The sequence below is a fragment of the Chrysemys picta genome, chromosome 6 (assembly GCF_011386835.1).
Source record: "Chrysemys picta bellii isolate R12L10 chromosome 6, ASM1138683v2, whole genome shotgun sequence".
In the NCBI taxonomy this organism is placed as follows: Eukaryota; Metazoa; Chordata; order Testudines; family Emydidae; genus Chrysemys; species Chrysemys picta.
This window is the reverse complement of record NC_088796.1, coordinates 47,405,894-47,430,826: the sequence shown is the minus strand read 5'-3', so window position 1 is coordinate 47,430,826 and position 24,933 is coordinate 47,405,894. Positions and strand designations below refer to the sequence as shown.

The following is a 24,933-nucleotide window of genomic DNA, read 5'->3' as shown; positions in this document are numbered from 1 at the left end:
CCAATTGTATTTTTGGTGGAATACTTGATAAATTCTCCACCAACTCAGGGAGGAAAACTACAGTGAAGTGCTGCCAACAACATTGTTTTTGCTACTGAAGAGTCACTATGCAAAATTTAAATAGCAAGACAAAACCCAAACTGTGAACAGAAGGCGCTATTACAAAAAGGAATATCATGGGAGCATTTGCTATATGCACCCTGATTACTATTTATTATAATAAAATATGCATCATGCTTTCATTGTATTTCAGTATAATATCAAAATGACAGATTATATTTTATACAACATATTCTACAGGACAACCTCTAATTTTATATTAATTTTTTGCTAAATTTCTCAAACCTACTAAAATAAAAACAGCAGTTCTAACCTCCCAGTGCTCTTGTGTATCCGGAATAGTATAACATTCTCTCTGTGGTTGTAGTTTTCCCTGCATCGATATGAGCCATGATGCCAATGTTACGGATCCTGCATAAAACAAGCAAAGGCGTTTAATGTAAATGGTTTTTTATTCAGAAATATTGTGATTGTGATCAATTTTATGACTTCATGATCAACAGCCAGAGGTAGCTTTTTTCCCCATTCACTGCACAAATGATGTAGTTAGAGCATAACTGTAGTGTATATACTCATAACATTCCAATGTTAAAATATGGTAGAAATACAGCTCCGGGCTTTCTTCCACATCACCACTAATCACCCATTTTTAAAACAAATGGGCACAATACTAAGAAGATTAAAAAACAGTGAATGCATGTTTGTACTACAGTTTATATTCAGATATCAAGCACTGGAAACAGAGAACAGACAGCTAGAATGTATGCCACTAAGTTCTCACTAGCAACCATTCCTACCAAGATCAGAACAGATTGGAAGTCAATCAGTATACACATTGACCTTTCCACTGAGGGTTCAATCCAGGGCCCATTTAAGTCAATGGAAAGACTCCCAATTCTACCAACCTGAAACCTCCTCCACAATTGGTTCCTGCCTCCTTACATTTATTTCCAGAATATATCCCCGATTCCCCATAAAAAAAAAAAACTGCTATCGAGTGCAGTTTAGAACATGAGCAGATTGAAGCAGTGGTCACTACAGTATTCTATGATTCTTTTGCAACACACCCCAACATCATCATATCTATTGCTTACGTACTGAAAATTAGCAGTACTTACTTAGATATAGGAGGGGTAATGATAGAACGCAAAGATTTGACATCTCCTATTGCAGAAAAAAAAAAAAAAAGCAATGGTCAAAACTTAAATTCCTAGTCTATGAATGATACTTGAAATCTCACCCACTGCTGAGTAGAGCAAGACAATTACCTACTTTGTCTTACATATGACACCCATTAATAGATCCCACAATGTATTGCTTTTTTCACAAGTACATCACACTGTTGTCTTATATTCACTCTGAGATCCACTATAATCCCCAGATCCTTTTCAGCAATACTACTGCCTAGCCAGTTATTCCCCCATTTTGTAGTTGTAAATTTGATTTTTCCTTCCCAAGAGTAGTACCTTGCACTTGTCTTTGTTAAATTTCATCCTGTTGATTTCAGACCAATACTCCAATTTGTCAAGGTCATTTTGAATTCTAATCCTTTGTCATCTGCAAATTTTATAAGCATAACTCTCTACTCCATTACCCAAGTTCTCAATGAAAATACTGAATAGTACTGGACCCCACTAGAGATGTCCTCCCCATTTAACAAGCAAATTTAAATTAATTTTTTGTTTTCACAGACATTTTCTGACCAGCCCCCTTTTAACAAAGATTCAATAATGAAACTGTCCTTCAGGGAGTTCAGAACCTCTTTCTCTGAGCAGGAATCCCTCTCTCTCTTCACATGCTACATGCTCAAGGCAGGTTTTGATATTACTAGCCATTCTATCTTTAGTGAGTACTTCAAGCCAAAAGACCAGGTCTCAAGAACACTTAGCTCCTGGTCTGATTCTTTTTCATTTTTGCTAAAGGATTTACATTTTCCTCTTATGCCCTCTACTATGCAATGCCTCACTCCTCTGTCCTTAATCCTCTTCTCTACGCTGCTCTTCTCCTGCTTGATATACTAAATGTTACACACAACGGTTATAAAACAATAAGATAAGAAAGTATAATTTAGGATTTTTTTCCCCTATTTTCTTTCTACTACAGATAAGTGAAAGGCAAGTTTAAAAAAATAAAAAAATAATTTAAAGTATTACCTGGTGGAAAGCTGTAATTTCTCTGATGACATTCTTGTGATTTTAATCTTTTTACAACCCTTGCTCTTGCCCATCTGCAGTACATACACTTTAAAGAAAAAAAATTAAAAGGAGTTACTTTGTAGAAATACTTTTTGGAAACTATGGTAACTTCTTGCACTGTCCTTTTCCTAAAATGAGCATTAACGATATCTGCAGCAATAGATGTGTGAATAATTTGATTATACTTCCACATGAGCTATTCTGAATAATATTTTGGACACTTGCAGGCATCTCAGCATTACTTGCTAGAGTCAAAGACCAAAAACAAAGCCATACCCAGCAGAATTTGTAAAGCCTAATGAAAATGCAAGTCAAAGTCTATACTGAAATCAGTATAAACTGTCAGTATTAACAGTATTTAAACACATACAAGGAGTGAGGCAAAATCATATACCGGACCTCACTGGAATTACAAGTATAAACCAAAACATTTACAGAAAGATACACACACGAAAAGCCATCTACATGTTTCTGAGCTTCCCCACAAACTATAAAATAAAAATCTATTTTGACATTTGAAACAAAATGAATATTAAGTTTCATTCCAGACATTAAAATATTTATATTTATTCAGTTTGGCCTCAGTATCCCATTTTGCTTAAAAGAAAATATTGAGCAAATGCTCACTGGCAAATAAAAATCTGAGAAGAGCTTACCTTATTGCACAAACTTGATGCTTTCAGGACATTCACTGAAAATTTCCTTGGAACTCTCAACATTATTACTCTATTGTCTACAGCTGCACCCTGCCAATATAAGCAAATACTGTATAAAAAGATCACGATCCAAATTAAGTATCTGAACTGTTTCCATTCAAGGCAACGGGAAAACTTTCACTGGCCTAAATGGGAACTGGATTGAGCCATATTTTCTCAGAAATACAGTAATGCCAACAGATGTTAAAACTGTACATGTACATCTACAAACAATATAAAGTATATTTCTAAGACAAAAAATATGCCAGTACTTACTTCGTAACCATAAACTACTCAGTTTAAAAGCATGGGCCATATTCAGGCCTAAATGGTCACTGAAACTCCTGGAACTCAGGGCTAAGTTCCAGAAGCTGTACAGTATGCCTCTAATTCCACGGAGGAAATATGGTTTGGTAGCAACAGCATAATACCAGTTCAACTTTTCAACAGCATCAAATCCATTACATAGCAATCAGACTCAAGGGAATACTCGGTGACTCAAGATCCCAGCACAGAAGACAAGTTCTTGAATGTCAGTCAGCAAGGAAATAATTCTAAAAAAAAGCATGGCCCAAAAACACAGGCTTCTGCTGATCTGAAGCTGTATTTGGGAGCTCAACCAGAGAAATGAAAAGAAGTCATGTCTCATAACCCACATTATCTCCTTCACATGGCAACTGGAGATTGGTTAGAGCAGGGGTCAGCAACCTTTCAGAAGTGGTGTGCTGAGTCTTCACTTATTCACTTTAACTTAAGGTTTCGCATGCCGGTAATATATTTTAACGTTTTTAGAAGGTCTCTCTCTATAAGTCTATATTATATAACTAAACTATTGTTGTATGTAAAGTAAACAAGTTTTTCAAAATGTTTAAGAAGCTTAATTTAAAATTAAATTAAAATGCTGATCTTACGCCGCCGGCCCACTCAGCCCGCTGCCGGCCTGGGGTTCCGTTCACCTAGTTCGGCAGTGGGCTGAGCGGGGCCTGCGGGACCCCGGCTCGCAAGGGGCCGGCAGCTGGGACTCCAGACCGGGGGTGCAGGAGCTCCCGTTTGGTGCTCAGGGAGGGGGTGGGGATGTGGGGGGGTGCAAGAGTCAGGGCATGTGGTATGGGGGGGGCTGGGTAAATGGGGGGGTCAGGGCAGAGGGCTGGGGTGCTCGGCTCGTGGAGGTGCTCATGGCGGAGGCTGGAGGAGATATGCCCCGTCCCCACCTCTTCTCTGCCTCCTCCCCAGAGCAGCGAGCACGCTGCGGCTCGGCTACCCCTCCCCCTCGCAAGGGCAATCAGCTGATCGGCGGCAGGGAGAAGGAGAGGGAGGACAGGAAAGCACCACGCTGGGGGAGAGGGAAGCTTGGCTGCCGGCAAGACCAAGCTTCTGCCTCCTGCCCCCTCAGGAGAAATTGGTGGGCGGGGCGGCTGAGTGGGGCCAGGACTCCGGCAGGCAGCAGTGTGCCATCAAAAATTGGCTCACATGCCGTCTTTGGCATGCGTGCCGCAGGTTGCCGACCCCTGGGTTAGAGGCAGGGAAGGAAGAATTCGCCCCAGCAAAACACCAACTGCCCATATTGAATCCTGACATTTGCTGGGGAGAGGTAGGGGCAGAAAGAATGGAAAAAATTAAGTTCTCTCTTTCTCTAGGTTGGACAAACTGGTATACAGATTTTAGCTCTCTCTACTGCAATCCACAGTATCATTACTGCAGCTACTAGGGTTATAAGACCACCCAAGACTAATACCTACAGTCTTTCTGTGAAAATGCATTGTGCAAAGTGTCAGTTTTCTGTATCTTGTCAAAATGCTTAAGATGTGCTATGGCTACATGCACACTAGATAGGCTTTTTGATCATCACACTATATTTTTGTTTCTGGTCTGCAGGGCTAATCATACATTTAAAAAATGAAAGTTAGCTTAAATGGGTAAAAAAAATAATATATTTGTTTTATGGTTTGTGGCTAGTAAGGAAAAGGCCCCAAATTGCAAATAAAATAAGGCTGTAAGAATAATAAGTAGTATTACTTATTATTTGTAGTGTGGGAAGAATGCATGGTTCAAAAAGTAACTAATAAAATAAAGAACTACAGTAACAAAAACAGTTTGAATTAAAACTTGAAATTAATCACACAGCAAATCTACATAACCTTATTTTCCCCATTACTATTACTTCCCCTCCTCTCCATGTCCTTCGGGTAAGTCATGTTTGTTTAGGCCTTAGTCATGCACTGCAATCTGTGCAGGTGTAGCAGACCATCCATGCAGATCACAATCCTGCATCAGGCAGACTGTGAGATTTTCACAGAAAGGTTTGTAGTGCAAACATCACAATAGGGCCATAATCTAAACTGGAATCCTTGCACTTTACCACAAATCATTAGCCTAAAGATTTCCATATACATTTTCTTTTTACATTAAGTTTCTCTTTTTTTTAAACAATGTATTGTCTCGGTAATGCCAACACTAGGTACAGTTACAAATAGTAACGACCTGTTATCAATAATGGCTTCTAATGAAAAAGTGAGACGAGAAACAAACAACTCCCCGAGCATCCCCAACGCCAGCAGAAAGGCAGGCTAGTTGTGTGGTTACGGCACTAAACTGGGCCTCAGGGTTAGATTCCACACACACACACACCCCGGGCAAGTCACTTTGCCTCCCTGCCCCTCAGGCCCCATTTAGCAGGGATCCCGCCCGGCCTCTCGAGGAGCTGGGACAGAGCCTGGGAGGTGCCGCTATCAGCGATGAGCCGCACCGAAAACGCCGTCAGTGACCCACAGTAGCAGGGACCCGGGACGGGGGCAGCGCCCGGCACCCCCGGCCTCTCCCCGCACGGCGGCTCGGCAGGTCGCACTCGGTCCCAGGGCTCCGCTGCCCGTCAACACTCACCGGCCGCAGCCAGGACCCAACCCGCTCACTCCGGCCCGGCCTACGATGGGTGCGGAGAAGGTGGCCTCGCCCTCGGGTGTCCGGTGTCCCCGTGCGGAGAAGGGTGGCGACCTCCAGGAAAGGTCTGACCCGTCACCCTGCGCCCCCGCCCGCAGTAGCAGCAGCAGCTTCCTCCCGCTTCCTCCCTGCCCGCCCGCCGCGCCGGCGCCGCCTCCTGACCATAGAGAAAGCCTATGATAAAGAAGCGTCTTCCCAGATCGCGCCGCGGCGCGGTGTCCTTTCTCTCCCCCCCGGCCAGCCCCGCCGACTCTCCCCGGGTTCCGGGCCCCGCAGGGATGTCCCAGCAGGCCCTGCTGGCGATTCAGCTACCGGGTTATGATTCAGGCTTTTTTCGACGCCCCGAGGCGGGTGGAAGGGAAGGGCATCGGCCAAACGCGGCGTATACCGCTTGCTACAAGCGGAACGAAAGTGCCGGTACCGGAAGTGGTTCTACCCGGAGGCATTTCCCGGCCGCGCCAGTCTTTTCCTTCTCGTCGTGCGGCGGCCGGACGGGATCGCCGGCGGCTGAGACCCGAGCGCGAGCTGCTACCGCCGCACCCGGCCCCACGAGCTAGGCCGCCATGGTGAGAGGCGTAGGGGGCGCTGGGAGGGGTGAAGAGCGTCTCCGCCGAGAGAAGGGGGAGCGGGACTTGGGCCAGGCGCAGCCGGCGCCCCCTTGTCCCCAGCGGCTGCAGAGCCGGCCTGTCCCGGGAACAGCGGGGCCCTGCGCCCACTTCTTAGCGTCCCGTCCCGGGGGCCTCTTCCTCGAAGACAGGCCGGCTGGCTCACGGCCCCTGTCCCAGGCCCTCAGGGGCGGGGAGCGGGTGGCTCACGGCTGGCGCCCGTGACAGTGCGGCATAGACAGGGGCTCCGGAGGGTTTAAAATACGCGTCTCTGTGACCAAACCAGCACCGCCGGGCCACGGTGAATGAGACGGCGAAAGCCGCGGGCCACCGCCCGGAGAGCAGCAGGCTGCTGCTGGGCCTGGGCTTCCCGGTGCTTCCCTTTCCCCCACCCCCAGGGACTCCTCATTTCTGACCTGCCCGAGCGGACACGTGCGCACTCCTCTTTCCCCCCTTTCCCCACAGTTCAAAAACCAGTGCCCTGGCGGGAGGGGAGAGCTCAGTGGTTTGAGCATTGGCCTGCTAAACCCAGGGTTGTGAGTTCAATCCTTGAGGGGGCCACTTGGGGATCTGGGGTAAAATCAGTAGTTGGTCCTGCTAGTGAAGGCAGGGGGCTGGATTCCATGATCTTTCAGAGTCCCTTCCAGTTCTATAAGATAGGTAGCTCTCCTTTTTTTTTTTTAAGTGGCCTCAAGCTCCAGCCCCTGCTGCGGCATTTCAGCTGGTGCCTCCCTATGCATATAGACAAAGCATCAGCCTGACAGCTCGGTACTGTGCTATGCCCCTTACCCTCCAGCTCAGTGTCTGTGAAGGACTAGTGAAGGGGAGCTCAGCCAGACACGCACTGATCACACTCCTACAAAGGAAACCCAATAAACTAATCCAGCTGTTGCTCCTCCAAGGTAGGATGGAAGAAGAGAATATTTGGTACCTGTTTTGTAACAAGTCAGGGATGGTCTGATGGTGGAGACTCATTTAACTCTGTAGATATTTAAACATTGGGCACTTAAGAGGACTATCTTGTAAATCTAAACTGTAACTTCAGTGCTTATCATTTTCACACAAGCCACCCTTGCATTCCTGTGTGGTTAAACTAGAGCACTAGGAAAGGGCTGTTGAGTGGAGCAGGAATACAGTATAATAGGTCTTCATTAATATGGGCAGGCTCCCAGGACCCTGTATACATGGGATACAGGACTTCTCTTTTGAGTTATCCTGAAGTTGGGAGCATGAACCATGGGAGCAGATACTTATCATTAATTGCAAACAGGAGATGAGGGTTGGCATATCTATGTCATCAATTATACATATGGCCTCCATTACCATAATATAAGTGCCTCACAACCTTAAATGTGTTTATCCTCACAATGCCCATATGAGGTAGGGAAAGATTATTATACCCACTTTTCATAATGGGAGAGAGAGAGACTGATCACCCAGCAAGTGTGTGGTCAAGTAAACCTGGGAATATCTGCTTTCTCTCTCTGGGAGAGGCAGTCCTGCAGGGAAACTGGGAACAGCCAAGCTTCAGACTGAGGATTAGCTCTGTTTTTGTTTGAGTTAACACTAAGCTGACCTCCGGAATGAGGTATGTGTGGATTCTAGACCCTGTGTGTGCCTTCTGCCCTGAACAGTGTAGGAACCCCACCTGTTTAGTCTCTCTCTTTCAGATTTGTGATACTAAAGTAATTTTTGCTTGTACGGAGACTGTTGTAACACGTTACTGTTATCAGTCCATTATTAATTGACCATGTCATGATGCATCCAATAGTTTTGGAACCAGCTATCTCCAAGAAGTATTCCATCATGGTGAATGTCAGATCTCTGGTATACACTATGCAGATAAGAGGAAATTGAGTCTATTGTGCAAAAAGCTTCTTGCCACACTTCGCTAATTTCTAAACAAAGTATCTCCTTTCATGTACAGCCACAGAACGATTACATAGAATTACACCGCAAGCGATATGGCTATCGCTTGGATTACCATGAGAAGAAGAGGAAGAAGGAGGGCCGTGAGGCTCATGAACGGTCAAAGAAGGCCAAGAAATTGATTGGGTTGAAAGCCAAACTCTACCATAAGCAGCGCCATGCTGAGAAGATACAAATGAAAAAGACGTAGGTATCCATTTTTTCCTTGACATGGTTGAGCTCTCATGGTAGTTTAAGACTGTGACTAGACATTGATATAGTTATGAATTATTAAACTACTCTCCATAGAGGCCTGTTTGAATTGCACACTAAAACTTGAAAAATGCATATGACTTGCAGGAACAAATTGTTTTGTGACCTAGTTAAAATATTTCTCCTTGCTCTCCCCTATCAAAAGTGTTCCTACCATTAGATGCTAGCAGTGGATCTAGCACTAAAAGCACTACCAGTGGACCTAGCATCTAGCACTAGAAGCACTACCACTGATGAATATTAAACATTAGAACTGCTTCTAGATCTTACACTGATGTACCAGTCGAGGGGTGGGGTTTAATGCAACAATACAAGATAATGCATTTAAGGGCTTTCCATGATTTTCGTATTCATTCAGATATTTCTCCGTTGCCCTTCTTGTTAACAGAAAAAGCACAGCGGTTTATACCATATTATTTGGATCTTAAGATAAATTACCATACTAATCTTCAACACTGTCAAGTTAAAATCAAACTTCTGTTTGAAACGTTTACCCTATATTGTTGCAGATAATACCCACAATTTATTATAACTGAATTAATTAGAAGAAAAATATTTTGATTTATTTAGCTTGTCCACTTGACAGCATTTTGCACATAGATAATTTTGGTCATAAATGCTGAAGTTAGAAATAACTTGTATCTTTAAAGAGAACCTCTGAGCATACATAAGGCTTAAGATGACAGGCCAATGTGATAGTAGCTCATGTTGTCAAGCTTCTATGTTAGATTTTTTTTTTGTACACGCTGAGGATGTTTTTCTGAATACTTATTTTTCCTTTTAGCATTAAGATGCACGAAAAGAGAAACACCAAGCAAAAGAATGATGAGAGAACCCCAGAAGGAGCTGTGCCAGCATACCTGCTGGATAGAGAGGGCCAGTCCCGGGCTAAAGTTCTCTCCAACATGATCAAACAGAAACGAAAAGAAAAAGCTGTAAGTAACAATAGAAACATTCAGACAATTGCTATTACTAGGGTTTGTTTAATGACCAGTCACAGTATTCATGCTGACTTTACTTGCAGTCTGGTAGCAGGTTTGATTGGCATCATGTTAAGCACTTTTTTTTTTTTGGGCAGTAATTATAAACTCAGTATATTGGTACCTGCAAAAACTCTTAATGGCAGAGCTATTGCGTCAGAAAAATAGCTAACAAGCATATACAATAACTTTCATGACATTTTAGCAACAGTGTTAAATCACCATTGACTTCAATAGAATGTTCTTCTTCCTCATAATCAGAAATGTTTCTTGCATTTAAAAAATATTGCCAGAAAAAGAACAGCAACTAAAAATATATAGTCTAATAGATATAAAGAATTCAGATGTTTGAGACAATAGCATATTCCCTATGCTAATTGTCGCAGTTTGTCAGAATGATGGTCAGTGGCTCTTTTTATAAATGTCTTTATAATAATATTTTTTGAGTTGCTACACTGTAAGTCGTATAAAAAGGAGGAACTATAATTTCTCTTTAGTAAAACTGTGTTTTATTCTTTGATATCTGTTCCCTTCCTTCACCAACACTTTAATAATGCTACCGGCCCTTCTTTGTAGGGGAAATGGGAAGTTCCTGTGCCAAAAGTCCGTGCACAAGGAGAAACAGAAGTTTTAAAGGTGATCCGTACGGGAAAGAGAAAGAAGAAGGCCTGGAAGAGGATGGTTACCAAAGTCTGCTTTGTTGGGGATGGCTTTACTCGAAAACCTCCTAAATATGAACGATTTATTCGACCAATGGTAAGTTACCTGTATACAAATATGATTTAGAGTATATTTATAACATTGAGTCAGTACATAGTATTTGTCAACAGTGACTCTCCCCAGTGAGGAAGTATACTTTGGTGATAATTAAGGTTAAGATTTCATTATTTTTAGTAAAAGTCATGGACAGATTGCTGGCACTAAACAAGAATTCATGGAAGCCTAAGCCCCCAGTGCTGAAGACTGATCCCCACTGCCAGGGGCTAACAGCCCGAGCCCCGCCACCTGAGCTGAAGCCCTGAAGTCGTGGAGGTCACGGATTCCGTGACTGTCTCATAACCTTAGTGATAATCCAGAGCTAAGGTTGAAACTGTTGTAAACCAGCCACATTTCTAATAGTTTCTTTGTAGAAGCCTAAATCATAGAAATATAGGGCTGGAAGGGACCTTGAGAGGTGTTCTAGTCTAGACTCCTGCGCTGAGGCAGGACCAAGTAAACCTAGATCATCCCTGACAGGTGTTTGACTAACCCACTGCAATCTGATGTATGAGGCGACCCCTGAGTTCTTTCAGGAAGGCAGTGGCTCAGTGGATAGGGCACTGGTTTGAAACGCAGACCACTTGGATTCTATTGCCAGCTCTATCACTAGCCTGCTGGGTGACCTCGAGCAAGTCATTTCATCCCTCAGTTTCCCCATCTGTAAATACGTTATTTACCTCCTCTGGAAAGTGTTTTGTGATCTGGATGGGAAAGAGCTGTGTATGACCCTGATATTTATAATTTCATAATAGGTGGGACAGGGGAGGAATGGCTGCAGTTTTAGGTTTTACAAGAGACGCTTAAAAATTAAGAGCTTGAGTCTAAAAATAATAAGGTGAAATACTTTACTATTAGCTCCTGATTTCATCAACATGCAGGAACCATCTGCAATAACAAGTATTCTTCTTCCCTTACTAATTTTAAAGTGATGCGCACTGAAAATGTACAAATCTGAATAGTCTAGAAAATCTTATCTAATCTGATTATTTATCAGGGTTGAACAAATCTGACATTTTACAACAGACAGGTGACTTTTTTTTTAAAAATACCAAAATCACTTCAATCATTTCTCACCGTAATTCCTAAAATACAGGAAATTATGGAAATAAGTGTCGTTTGTTCAACTTTTTTTTAGTAACGGCTGTAATAATTTTATGTTCATGTAACAGGGCTTACGTTTCAAGAAGGCTCATGTAACACATCCTGAACTTAAAGCTACTTTTTGTCTACCAATACTTGGTGTAAAGAAGAATCCCTCTTCCCCTCTGTACACAACATTGGGTGTAATTACCAAAGGTACCGTTATTGAGGTGAATGTGAGTGAGCTTGGCCTTGTGACACAAGGGGGCAAAGTTATCTGGGGTAAGTATCCAACAAAAAGTTATCAGCTGTATTCCATAACTAGTCTAGAATTTTAACAAAGAATAAAGAAAGATTTGAATCTGATTTGTTATGTTATAAGCATGTTAGTCTTAAACTTTCAGTTCACCTTGTAAATGTCAAATTATGTAAGGGTCCAAAATCAGCAATACAATACCCAAAATATTTGAAAATCACTTTCTTACCTGGGTCTAAGTTCAAGAATCTTGTTTGCTCTTCTGTGTTTGACATTAACCAGTAGCCCTAATCCTGCAGAGACTTAAGCAAATGCATAACTTTATGCAGTGTGAGTAGTTCCTTTTGTTTCAGACATATGCATAAGTATTTGCAGGATCAGGACTACTGTTTCTAGCAGTTGTGAAGTTACAGTGAACAAATTCCTGAACTCAAGACTTGGCAGGTTAGAGGCAACTTTTTTTTTCCAGTGAGATTAAATATGGTTGTTTGGGATCTAAAGTTCTTCATTATACACTCTGAGCGCTGGAGGGAGCTTTCATAAATAAGCTGGAAAATGTTGTTGCTAAATTGATCTAATTTTTCTTTAAGAATAATTATATTAATATCAAAATGCAGTTCTAATATTGCAGTTAGTGTTTTGGAATGGGAGTCCATTAGACTATACAAGGTGGGATTGGTGGAGGGGACTTTTAAAGGTGTATAAACTTTTATTCTCAAAACATAAGAACTAGGGGTCACCAAATGAAATTGTTTTATACCTGCTGCCTGTTAAACACAAGGAAGTATTTCTTCACACAGCGCATGGTCAACCTGTGGAACTCTTTGCCAGAGCATGTTGTGAAGGCCAAGACACTATAACAGGGTTCAACAAAGAACTAGATAAATTCATGGATAGGTCCATCAATGGCTATGAGCTGGGATGGGCAGCAGTGGTGTCCCTAGCCTAGAAGCTGGGAAGGCAACAGGGGATGTATCACTGGATGATTACCTGTTCTGTTCATTACCTCTGAAGCATCTGGTATTGGCCACTGTCAGAGGACAGGATACTGGGCTAGATGGATCTTTGGTCTGACCCAGTATGGCCATTCAGGATTAAGTTTTTAATTTTCTGTAGTACCAGAAGCTGTTGGAAAATGCTTTATTCCAATTTTTTTCTCTTTTTCTTTAGGGAAGTATGCACAGGTAACCAACAATCCAGAAAATGATGGTTGTATTAATGCAGTCCTGCTTGTTTAATTGGGGTCTTAGTAAATATTGCACATGAACTCTTGCAAAATCGAGGCAAGTAAATCAAGAGGCTTGCAAGCAATTTAAGACCTTTAGCTTCCCACAAATCAAGCGTCAAACTTGAACCCAAGAGAGGAAGGCCAAAGAACTTAAACAATCAAGTTCCTGAAAACTTTACAAATATTAAAGCCCAATAGTATACAAACTGTTTGTTCCATTGAACATTACCAGAATAAAGTCAATCAGCTTTCTAATTTTGGTTTGTTTTTTTTGTTGACAGTTTTATTTTTTTTCTGAACTTTTTACTGAAACTGAGTGATGGTTGCTCTCCTTCTGCAATTTGTGATGCAGGAATCACTTTAGAATTGCTAAATCTAGAAGAAAATTCAACTGAGGTTCTTGACAGTTGGTAACAATAGGGCACAGTCATGCATACAAACTGCCTATCAGAGCATAGATTAAGCTGAGGTCCGAAAGATGGATGGAAAACTGAGGAAACCCCAAGTTGTTGCTGTTGCAGAGAGGGCCAAGCAGTTGCAGTAAAGAGTGCTGATTGTCAGAAACTGCACAGCACACAGGGCATGTTCTGCCTTCTAGCTGACTGAAGCGTACTTGCTGGTGGGAAAACCCCATAAAGAGTGAAGGTGTGTACCCCAAACTTCATAGATTCACATGTGAACTAATGGAGAGGACCTGGAGGAAGCAGTGAAGCTGGGAGAAGGGAAGGAGAGGGGTCTAGCTGCATAGTAATGTCTGAGCACAAGTAATAGAACCAACATTTTAGTATTTTAGTGCCACTAAGTATTCTGCTGAGGTTAGAACTGCAGTTAGAAGGGGGAAGCCTCTGACTTGTAGGCATTAGCTATCTGAAAGGCTGTGTGCTTTGAACACGTTTTTTTTCAATCACTCAGACTTTTGATGCAAGGATTGCCAGAGGTGTGTCAATCTTTATCCTATGCATGAACCTACTGTCTTCATCATTCCTCCCTCCCCCAAATCTCAGCTGCATCAGAGGAGGAAGTAGGGCCTGAGAGCATGGATCCGTGCTTCCAGGCGAGGAGGTAGAGAATACTGAGGAGTCTGCAGTCATAGATTTCTTTGTTGCCTTGTTTCCTGATGGCAGTATCTACTAGGCGTATATACCATCTATTGAATCACCTCAGAAGTGAAGGAAAATACTAGACGATACCTACATTAAATCAATGACTAGTACTTTTTTTTTTAAAGTGTTATGTAAATTCTTTAGTGAATGTAAATTCAGGGGTTATTCTTAAATTTAAATGCCATTTGGTTATACTCTAAATATTTATTCAGAAAGCAATTAAGCTTTCAAAATAAGAATTTTTCCTTCTGCTGTAATATTGGTCAGAGATCATGAACATACTAACAAGATGTAGGAAACCACATATCTAGACTATTAGTTGAAAGTTATGCAATGAGTTTTTAAAAATACCTTTCCTTACCTTTTTTGTACATGTTGAAATAATTGGAAACAGAATTTTTTCAATAAGTGACAAAGACGTGAGTTATTCAGAGTAAGTGACTTGATTTTAAGAGGTACATTATAGACTAAAATCATCACAGTGGGACATACAAAAACATCCAATCAAGCTTCATTTGTTAGAGGACACTGCTAATGCAATGTCCAAACTATTGTGAAGCTAAATTAGATCTTTAACTTTATTTTGGAAAAGATACTCATTTCAAAGGTGCTTGTTGATGCAGTTACTATTGGTTACAAGTAGTACACTAGACCAATGGTCTCCCAAACTTTTCAGGGTGCTCTCTCCCCACCCCTTGTGGGGGCTGGCCCTGGCCTCAGCTGCACCCCATAGCGGGATGTGCCCCACAGTTTGGGGACCTTTGGACTAGACAAATACTGATTCCTGGCTCCTCTCATACTTGAGGTATGATCTAGTCAAAGCTTTGTTTCCCCTCCCAAAAATATATCTTTAATGGTTCCCTCTATTACAATCTCCCAGATTATACAGATTTTTGCATATTAAATTTGATTGGAACGAACAGTCTGATATGCTAAAAGCTGCAAGTAATTGCATGTTCATCTTCCATCGGCTGTTTAGGAATACAAGTTTTTGGGTTGGATGACTCACTATATCAGAAGTTAGAAAAAAAAACAACAGGTTCTTTAAAGCGGTCCAGGAAACATCCACCCCCACCAATAAATATCCAATCCAAGATGTTAAAGGTCAGTCAGCTCAGAAGCTAACTTGTCATTAGCTACTCCATCTATACTTGCTTCAAGTCCTCAGCAATTATACACATCAACTATCTTACTAGAGGTAGTCCTAAACAAGGAAATAATTTGCAATTACAAGTTATTTTGTACATGTAGACTATATCACTATCAGTGCCTTAGGCTGCATGATCGTTTTTAGCTCCATAATGGTAGAGTTGCAAAGGTAGAATTTTTGTAATAGAAGGCAACATACAAAATAGACTAAATTAAGGCCCCAAACCTGCAAACATACTTCAGTCTGTAATCCCACTTTTAAACAGGCTTTGTATTAAACACATTGTTGCAAGCTCATGCCATATTTTATTTCTTAAAGCCCCATTCCCCTTGTGTCAGGTGATTACATAAGAATCAGCTTTCATTTAAAAAAGAGTTCCAGCCCTCATACTTGTAGAAAAAAGGGCCCAGAGCCCCAAAGGTATTTAGGCTCCCAACTTCCATTGATGTCAAGACCCTTGAAGCTCTGGGCCAAGATGCCTAAAACACTCTTGACTGTGTTTTTTCTGGACCTGACTCATTTATCTGAATGCTTGGACTTGGTGGTACTAGATATATCAAAAGGTATTCTACATAGTCAAATGGGACTGCTGACATGCATAAAGTGAAGGATGTGCACAATGCAAGTGGCTGCCGAACTGGGACTTAAGTCCATAAAAAACTGCCATTAATGGATTAAGCTAAATGCATTTTTTGTACCAATTTAACTACAGACGCTTCTGTCTAAAGTGTTCATGCACTGACTGGCTTAACTGCATTTTTTACTTTAAAGCCAGAATTTTTGAGCGTTTTAGGAAAATCTTGTCAGAGCAGTGTATTTCACAAGACTATGCCTTCTAATTGGTTAACTAGTTTTCAGACAAACATTCATACAATGAACAAACAAAGAAGTTACATGACTGATTTGAATTTAATAAGGATCACAAGCAAATATTGTGTGTACTGATATTTGCTTGGGAGGGGGCATTTTTGTGATGATAGGCTCTGGCCCCAATCCCTCCCACATCTCATGTCTGAAATGCCAGTTGAATTTGTTAAATCTTCACATACAGTAAGTGATAGACAATGAGAGGGACGTTTTCATCTAATTGTGGTCTCTGCTTATGAAAACACAGTCTCAAAGATATGTTTTAACTTAATTCGTATTCATGCTGTAAACACAATCCACTGTTAACTGCATAATACAGTTGTTGCCAATAAGGACTTACTCCTGAAATTGTGTCTTCATGGCACTTTGTGGAGCTACATTGGCCACACTGGGAGGTTCACATAGGTCTACTTGCATGGATGTAGTTGCAGGATCAGGACCTACATGTGCGACTTCTCCCTTCTCTCAACTTACGTTTTTGTTCCTCCAGTCTGTGGAGAATCATGTTGCAATTTGTATTTTGTTACTATTTTAAACTTAAGGTTAAAGAACCTTTAACTCTGGAAGACCTGTTTAAGATATGTATGAAATATACTGCACTGACTGGATAAATTATTAGTTGTCCCTTATACCTCCAGTGGTTTAGTTTGAAGTTAATAATTTATAAGAAAATTAAATGCAGACATATGAAGTTATAAAATGGGGAGCGAGGGGGGGAATCAGTTTTGTCTTGCAGTTCACATTTTCAGACTAGGGGTTTATCGAAAAGTATTTTTCATTAGGTGAAAAATTCAGATTCATAAAGTTAAGTTATTTTAATATGTATTTTATTCTATACTCTGGTTAGTGAGCTTTCAAAGTTCCATGGTAGTATTTAAATTATGAATTAAAGCTAACAGTTAAATACTGACATTTGGAGAACTACAAATTGTACCTTAGTGAGCTAGAGTGATTGAAAATGTTTGCTGTTTAGCAGAGGGAACTCAAATACTGAAACCAAGGAAAAGTCACAAAATATAAGTTTAATTACTACTTTGAAACATCTCAAAAAGCCATCAAGACAATACCAAAGGAAAAACTAAAAATACTATAACAAGACTTAACACAGTAATCCAGAATAGCAGTACATCTTCCATAAGAGATTTATAAACATAGTACCACATGTTTAGAAAACACCTAACACCACATTTATGAAAATAAATTTAAAATGTATCTCCTTGGAAATAAAGTTTGAGAATGGTGTATCATTTATCGGAATGGAGCACATAAGCTGACACTTGGACTATTTATTGCTTGCGTATGTATAACTTAGGTAGTGGTGTTGATGTCATTGTAAATGAGATCTAATTACTGAACTCCAGGGAATATTGTGATAGTGGAGGTGGGGAAACAGCAAAGAATAAGCGACATAGCATTTATCAAGCTAAAAGTAAAATTCCAGTTCTGAAAAAAGATATGAATGCAAGTTTAATGTGATGGGTTCTGGGAAACAGGATGAGAACAGTAAACAATATTTCTGCATGAAATGAACATAGCCTTTACAAAGAAAAGAATATGAATTTGTGGAAAGCAAAGCAAATCTTCATGAAAATTAGTGAGCAATACAAATAAGACATGAACGAATGTCAGGTTCAAATACAAAACCATTTATCATCTAAGGGTGATAAAGTTAGTGTTCTTTAAGTTCTGTTCCTAGACTAAATAAGGCTCAAGAATAATACTGCTTCCTTTAGTTGTCCATATATTGTTCCACATCATATTTTAGTAATATTTGGTACAAACTGTATAAAAATCAAACACTGTTCTGATTTTGGATTGCTGGTGTGGTAAGATCTTAAAAAGTTCTAACAGTTCAATGGTAATCTGAAACAAGAAAGACCGTGTTTTACTTCTGGTAAGCCTAAAAAAGGCTAAAAAAGGTAATTTTATTTCCCAAAGTTAAACTCTTCATTGACATGCTTAGTTGTAAATGGAGGTGTTCTCTTTGCAATAGTATAGCAGAAAGTATTTGAGATTATGCTATGTTGCACTTGGACTTTCAGCACTGTAATGAACATTAATTCTTTTGTGTGAATAGCTTGATTTCACCAGCTCATTATTAATTGTTAAGATAGCTGATACCAAATATGACATTTAGCACAAATGACTGGTGTAATCCTTCTCTAGTAGTAGGATATCCCTGTTAGCAGCAGAGTTGCTGTAACAATTCCTAATTATGGACTTGTTCTCCATATTCAGTTCTTCCTAATAATCAGGGTCCTGATTCTAATCTCAGTTTTGCTAGTTTTACACAAGTGTAACTCCTTTGGACATCAATGAGTAACTCAGTTTATACCAGTTTAAGTGAAATCAGATTCAACCCCTAAGACTGCTCTTGCTGCCACTGAAGTCAAGTGGAGTTTTACTGTTGAAATAATAATTGGTGCTAACTGTGCAACTGCAAATTTAAATATTCAATGAACAGGAAATATCTGAAACAGGATATGTTCGCATTAGTTAGTTCTGGGTTATCCATATGGGGGGAGGAGGGAGAACCACACAAGTGAACAGACCTTAAATGCAGCAAGCCAGGGTGCATGGTCTGAAAAATGCTGTTGTTTAACAATTGAAAATGAAAGTGAGTTTTAATTAAAAGATATTTTTATAAGTATCTACTGAAGTACACGAGTATTACTCTTTCCCAAAGCTTAACTCTTTTCAACTAACAGCCTAACATTCATATCATCCACTTTTTAAAATTTACTGTACACAAAAAACATCTTTTTAGGTCAACTCCCTGCCCCCTAACAAGTTCAATTCTTGCAACAATAAAATGTAGTGTTTTCCAGCTGTCTGTTTTTACAATAATCTTATCGCTAAAAGAGAAGCCACAGCATACATAACAGAAGGTTCTTCTTGTGTGCTTTATAGAAAATGTTTAATTGGTTTTAGAAAGGCTGAAGGTTCACTTGAATATTTATAAACAATCAAGAAAAGTTCTGCTTATACCTCTCATCCACAATGTTCATATACAACAAATGTACATTGACAGGAAAAGTTGCAACATTTTAAGAAATCCAAATATAGCTCAATGATTCTATGCACCCCAGTTCCAGAGCATATGCAATACAAGCCTCTAAAAAAACCTGCACCCTCATTTTAAAGTGAGTGAAAACAGTTTAAAAGAACAAGGGTGTTTCACCAGCTAAATAAGATAAGAAAATATCTAAAAAGTTAAACTGTACATCCATAAAATCAAAGCAGATTCTTATATTTGTTTCATAGAGGATAAAAATTAAAAGATCATTGATGTTATTCAAGTGAACCTTTTATTTATAAACCCTAAAGAGAAATAAGTAGGTACCTTCAATTTTGAGACATGTAGGTGCCAACTTTTGCTCATCTATCTTATAAAATATGTAAGAGTACAAATAGTCACATTTCTTCCTTTCTGTGCATGCACCACTGTTCTTACTTATTCCTGAATTTTTACCCATTATTGCAGAAGCTTCATTATTGGACAGAAATAAACGGCGATTTAAGAATATATAACTGTTGTCTGACATTGCAATTTGAGTCAAATGTGTTAGCGATATCACTGAAGATAGCGTAAAAGGGACTATTCAGAAACACAGATGAATGGTCAGGGTTTTTTCCTGCCTACTCTGTCTGTCTGTCTTAATGCTGCATGCTTGGGTGTTACTATCCAAGTAACCAAACTGGAAAGCTGTTATCCCAGGAATTACAGCAGAGTCAGGGCTACTTCACTTTTTCATCTAACTGCAACAATTCTCCTGGTAGTTGCACAAAGACAAGAATTTGGCATACACGGATGTTTGCTGCAACTCCGATTAATGTTTACTTTACACTAATGAAATGTCATGGTATACCTGGAATTTCTAGGCTCACAGGAGTCTTGCACCTGATAGACATCACATCTAACGGCTGCTGAGTGTACCAGCTAAGTATTTGGAAGATACCAGGTAGCATTCCCTATTAACCCTTTAGCTGGAAATGGGCTGATTTTAAGTTATTTTCTGTACTGTGACACAAAGAACCGAATCAGCACATGCACATGGGGTGGCAGTCCAAACAGTTCTGTAAATGTATGGGCAGCTCAACACAAGTAAAAGTAGATGCTGTAAAATGTATGCTTAACATTGAATTTTTAAACGATAAATGTATAACTTACCATATAAGCATCATTAATGCTCCACTAAAAAGCTTCATTATTATATTGTACAAAAATGCTAGACATTGTTTTGACAGTGCTTCAGATCATGGACTCAGCTGTTTCTCTTTCAAATGAATAGTAAATGGGATTTGGAAGTAGGGGTGGTTCACCTAAAACAATACTAGAGAAAAAATAGATAGCACTGTTCATGTTATTTTGGACCATTAAGTTGTAAGAGTAAGTTCTTGTGTATACTCCCTTCATCTTGAGATCAATATTTATGCCATATAGTCTTTTACTCTATTCTCTGGTAGTCTATGTGGGTTTTTCCCCCTCAGTCCTGTTTTTTTTCCTTAAGCGGAAAACACAATTTTTTATAAACATCTGGTGTGAAATCCTGGCCTCATTGAAGTCAATGGGTTTAGGATTTCACAGATGGTATTTTCTTCTAACAATTCTAATCTTAAATGTAAATTTTGTTGCTTTGCTAGCACAACTGTTCCATTTATTCAGCATTTATCCTTTATAAAGGGGGAGACTGGCCATTTACTTCCATACCCTGATGAAGCTCATTGTATAGTGGTTAAAAATTCAAGAAAAATTGAGGAAAGGTGGTGAATCCCAAAGGGAAGTCCAACCCAAACTTCTGAATACATGTGTATCCTGTGTCCCATGCGATTTAAGAATACCCTATTTTAAACGAAATAATAACTTACAAATAGCTGGATTAACAAGCGACTTCATTGTTAAGCTGGCTTTCCTTTCTTCTTGGGTGGTCCTTTGTATCCTTTAGCCTTTCTTCGTAAATTCCTCCGATCTACTATTGGTACCTCAATTTCTGTTTCTTCTGAGCTGCTGTCAGCAGCTCTCTCTGCTGCTGTCTGCGTGTATTGATCCATCTGTTCAGAAGACTCCTCAGACTGCTCTTCTGATTGGTTCTTTTGTCCATCTGAATGTTGCTGGAATGACACATCCTCAAGTTCAACCACTATCAAAGAACTCTGACCAAGGACAACAGGGGTTTCTTGTGAGTCATGCCCTGCTTCCTCACTTTGCTCTTCCAAGGAAGATGATGCGTTGGGTGACACATTTTCAGAAACTGATTCTTCTAGTGCTTCAGTTACCACAGAGTTTGAAAGGCCATTATCGGATGGTTCTTCTTTTGGCACTGAAGCTACAGTATCTGCACTTTCATCAGATGATTTCTTCCTTTGGGCTGCTTGCTGCTCCTCTTCAATGCCCTCTTTTTCCATAGATACACTTTCCTCCATCGGTATTTCTGAATCAGTAGTGTTCATAACCTGAGGAAAAAATAAGAATCAAAACAATCAAGGGGACAATTCACATATTCTTGAGATGGTACAGACTCTGGGTTTTCCCCTGCAAGGTGCTGAACACCCTCAGCTCGCAGTGGGAGTTGAAGCACTCAGCAATTTACAGCATTGAGTGCACCATTAACAATCTTCTCCTTCCCCTCACACAAGCCATCTTCCTGGCTTAAGGCCTTGACATTATCTGATTTTTTCTAAAGCTTTGAAATACAAAAATTAAGAGGATCACTCAGGCACAATGGGGCACACTTAGAAATTAGTGCAGAGTAAGCCCATGATGCCAGCCATCATCGCCCACTATTCAATTTTCAAACAAGCATCTTTGTGCTTTCTCCCATGCTGCTCCCCACTCTTGGGAGCAGCTATTTGTGCACATCCACAAAACTACATTATCCTCCTTAAAACTCTTGCCTACAAAAAACTTGACAACAGTTCAGTTGCTACAGTCCTGAGACCACTGCATCATGGTGATCAATATTGTCTCATTTCCTTGTACTCCCGTCTGTCTGCATCATCTCTTGTCTTAGATAGATTGTAAAGCTCTTCGGGGCAGGGACCTTCTGTGTTTGTACAGCACCTAGCACAGGGGTTCTCAAACTGGGGGTCGGGACCCCTCAGGGGGGTCGCGAGCTGTCAATCTCTACCCCAAACCCCGCTTTGCCTCCAGCATTTATAATGGTGTTAAATATATAAATAAATGTTTTTAATTTATAAGGGGGGGTCGCACTCAGAGGCTTGCTATGTGAAACGGGTCACCAGTCAAAAAGTTTGAGAGCCACTGACCTAGCACAATGAGGTCCTGGCATGGTACTGGGGCTCTTAGGTGCTACGGTATTACAAATAAATAAGTTTCTTATACTTTATCAGCAAATAATTGGTGCAATATATTTTGCCCTACTCATTTTATCAAATCTAAGCATTGAGAGAAATTACTAGCCACAACAGAGGGATGGCTTTTTGAATGTGGTTACCTTCTACTAAAATACTAGATATGTATTTGAGTATTGCTAAGAGAGATTGGACCAGAGTATCATTTTCCTTAATTTTAATTAACACACATTCCTTGCTACTGCATATTACTAAAACAGCAGTCTTATTTTATTTATGGATTTTGCCATACGTTCTGACAACTGCTTTTGCAAGTAATTCATGGCCTATACCTATTAAATAAATAAATGTAATATATGCATTGCAGAAAAAAAGACCTAAAATATCATTTTGTTGCACTTCCCTCACCTTATCTGATGCAGTGTCTTCAGAAGATTTCGCTGAAGAGTCAAGGATTAACGGAACAAACAGAGTTAAAGATTCTTCTTCTGGATTGTCAGACTGTAATTTTGATTCACCATCTAGTATTTCACTAGCTGTTTCCTCTTCAGTCATGAGTGATGTTTTGATAGTCGCTTCTGTTAGCTCACCATTGAGTGGCTCTGATTCAGTTTCCTAAAGTGACATTCGTAAGTCAAGCTAGGGGACAACCATTGTTCAAAACATCAGCGTAAAAAACTCAGAGGCAGAACTTTTGCATAAAGACTTGATCAGCAGGGTGTGAGATTCTACCAAGACACCAATGTTACTTCTAGCTTTAACTTCATAACTTCTGTTACAGAGTAAAACTGTTATGCAAACAGTTTTATGTATGTATATATATATTATGTTTTGGTTTTTTTCAAGCATAAAAATTAAAGCAAGCATTTTCAAAATTTACAGGAGTCTCTGATATACAGCAAGCCATTGGTTCCTTGAGGATCATCTAATTTTCTTTAGAGATACTAGACCAGATTCTGGCCTCTGCTCCAGCTACTTCGTGCTGCCAGAGTTAACAAACTAGCTGCGGATTCACCTTACAGAAGCTCTTGTGGACTCTAATGTTCACATTAAGTATGGAGGAAGTTTCCCTAACCATAATTCAGTACCAGCTTCATCTTCCAAATGGATTTAAGATGTAGTCCTACATAAAATGCATTGCAATAATTTCATATAGAGTTGGCAAAGGCACACATCATGGTAGCAAAGACCACATTTGACACAAAAGGTTGCAATCTCCTGCTCAGATGTGGATGGAAAGCTTCCTCAAGCCTACTACCATCACCTGGGCCTTATTTACACTGAACCTCAACCAGTCTTAGCTATTACCTCTTTCTCATCTTGTTTCTCAGGTGGTGATGTACAGAACTCTTGTGTTTCCAATACTAACTGGTCCTCATTTTCAACTACTGTTTCCTCTTCATTTTCAACTACATTTTCTTCAGTTTCTTCTACTAACTCTTCTGAGCTTTCAGATGTATGTGCTACAGGTTCCAACCTGTAACAGAAAATCAAAACATTCTTAATTTTTTTAGGTTAACAATCTCAGTGACACCGTTAAATAATGAGAACTTTCTCCCATAGTAAGTTAATTAGTATAATACACATTCATCACATCGGAGTGTGGAACCCAGCTAAATAAATAAAATTATATATTGAAAATGGCCAACTCCTAACTAGATAGCTATTCAACTAGACTGTTGCTGCACCAGTATATAAAGAGGCCTCTATCTTCCTTCCATTGAATTCAAAGCTAGAAATCAGAACACCTTCATGAGGGCTGCAAGCTTCTGAAGTTATAAAACGTTAATTCCAGTAAAAAGAATTTGGACCCTGTGAAAAGAGACCCAGCTTCTCCCAACCCAGGTATACCACTATCAGTCTTATGTGACTTAATTGTTTGCGTAGCCTTGTAAAGCTAAAATGATCATTAACTTCATATGGCTTACAAAACATCTAACTGGATTAGAATTCAAGATAGCAGACAGAATACAGATTGGCTGGAAAAGTAAAGCTTTAATGTAGCCAACAGGTAATGAGGTCTCAGAAATGTTCACTTTTTATTTTTGGGATGATGGAATTTTTCATCTTTAAGTGCACTTAGGTTTTATATATGAAGAAATGATATTGTGCACAATTGACTTGTATACAATTGTTTCACAAGCGTTCTGTAACTACACACACCAGTTTCTCAAGATGGATTATGGCAGTGGTGTCAACATTTTTACTACAAACCCTAATCCTGATTTTCAAGAATAGTCATCAGCTTCCCAAGTATCCAACTAGCCAATTATCTGTGGCTACAAGTCTCGAAGCACTGATTGCCAATCTGTGGGACAGGTGGTTAGAAATCACTGAATAAATTTTATATATTCCAAACACTGTCCATTTTACAGCAGCATATTGTCTAGAAGTGCATAATAGCATATCATCTCTGGTTCCATTTAGCTATTCACAAGGAAAGTAAAAAAGCAGACCCTGGATAATGCAGGACATGTGAAGCCACTTAGGGCTTGTCTACACTGGCACTTTAAAGCGCTGAAACT

The 24,933-nt window shown here is 40.0% G+C and overlaps 3 protein-coding genes across 25 annotated transcripts in view; 1 reads left to right on the top strand and 2 right to left on the bottom strand.

The window, feature by feature from the left end:
* Positions 1 to 6,230, bottom strand: part of GFM2 (GTP dependent ribosome recycling factor mitochondrial 2) — a 29,139-nt gene extending 22,909 nt beyond the window's left edge. For 2 of the 11 annotated variants that reach the window (XM_005288265.5, XM_065550106.1), the window contains exons 1-5: positions 5,831 to 6,099; positions 2,912 to 3,001; positions 2,214 to 2,301; positions 1,179 to 1,224; positions 374 to 471 (exon numbers count right to left, since the gene is read on the bottom strand). In XM_005288265.5, the coding sequence (XP_005288322.2) occupies positions 374 to 471; positions 1,179 to 1,224; positions 2,214 to 2,301; positions 2,912 to 2,974 (295 nt within the window). In that variant the 5' untranslated portion in view covers positions 2,975 to 3,001; positions 5,831 to 6,099. Of the gene's footprint in view, positions 1 to 373; positions 472 to 1,178; positions 1,225 to 2,213; positions 2,302 to 2,911; positions 3,002 to 5,696 lie in introns of all 11 variants that reach the window. The other 9 variants (XM_065550107.1, XM_065550105.1, XM_065550109.1 and 6 more) reach the window with 9 other exon arrangements.
* Positions 6,190 to 13,231, top strand: NSA2 (NSA2 ribosome biogenesis factor). The gene is made up of 6 exons (XM_005288264.5): positions 6,190 to 6,453; positions 8,420 to 8,607; positions 9,458 to 9,608; positions 10,230 to 10,409; positions 11,582 to 11,774; positions 12,919 to 13,231. Exons 1-6 carry the CDS (start codon positions 6,451 to 6,453, stop codon positions 12,984 to 12,986), a joined length of 783 nt encoding a protein of 260 aa, XP_005288321.1. The 5' UTR covers positions 6,190 to 6,450; the 3' UTR covers positions 12,987 to 13,231.
* A 3,867-nt stretch (positions 13,232 to 17,098) lies between these two features.
* The window catches only part of FAM169A (family with sequence similarity 169 member A), a 181,543-nt gene continuing 173,708 nt past the window's right edge, over positions 17,099 to 24,933 (bottom strand). For 8 of the 13 annotated variants that reach the window (XM_065550112.1, XM_065550116.1, XM_065550114.1 and 5 more), the window contains 3 exons: positions 23,717 to 23,885; positions 22,817 to 23,023; positions 17,099 to 21,550 (listed from right to left, as the gene is read on the bottom strand). In XM_065550112.1, coding sequence (XP_065406184.1) covers positions 20,996 to 21,550; positions 22,817 to 23,023; positions 23,717 to 23,885 — 931 coding nt within the window. In that variant the 3' untranslated portion in view covers positions 17,099 to 20,995. The remainder of the gene's footprint in view (positions 21,551 to 22,816; positions 23,024 to 23,716; positions 23,886 to 24,933) is intronic. The other 5 variants (XR_010588792.1, XR_010588791.1, XR_010588793.1 and 2 more) reach the window with 2 other exon arrangements.

Coding starts and splice junctions, on each gene's coding strand:
- NSA2 (XM_005288264.5), top strand. Junction 9,609..10,229: donor AGAAACGAAAAGAAAAAGCT/GTAAGTAACAAT, acceptor CCTTCTTTGTAG/GGGAAATGGGAAGTTCCTGT. Junction 11,775..12,918: donor AGGGGGCAAAGTTATCTGGG/GTAAGTATCCAA, acceptor CTTTTTCTTTAG/GGAAGTATGCACAGGTAACC.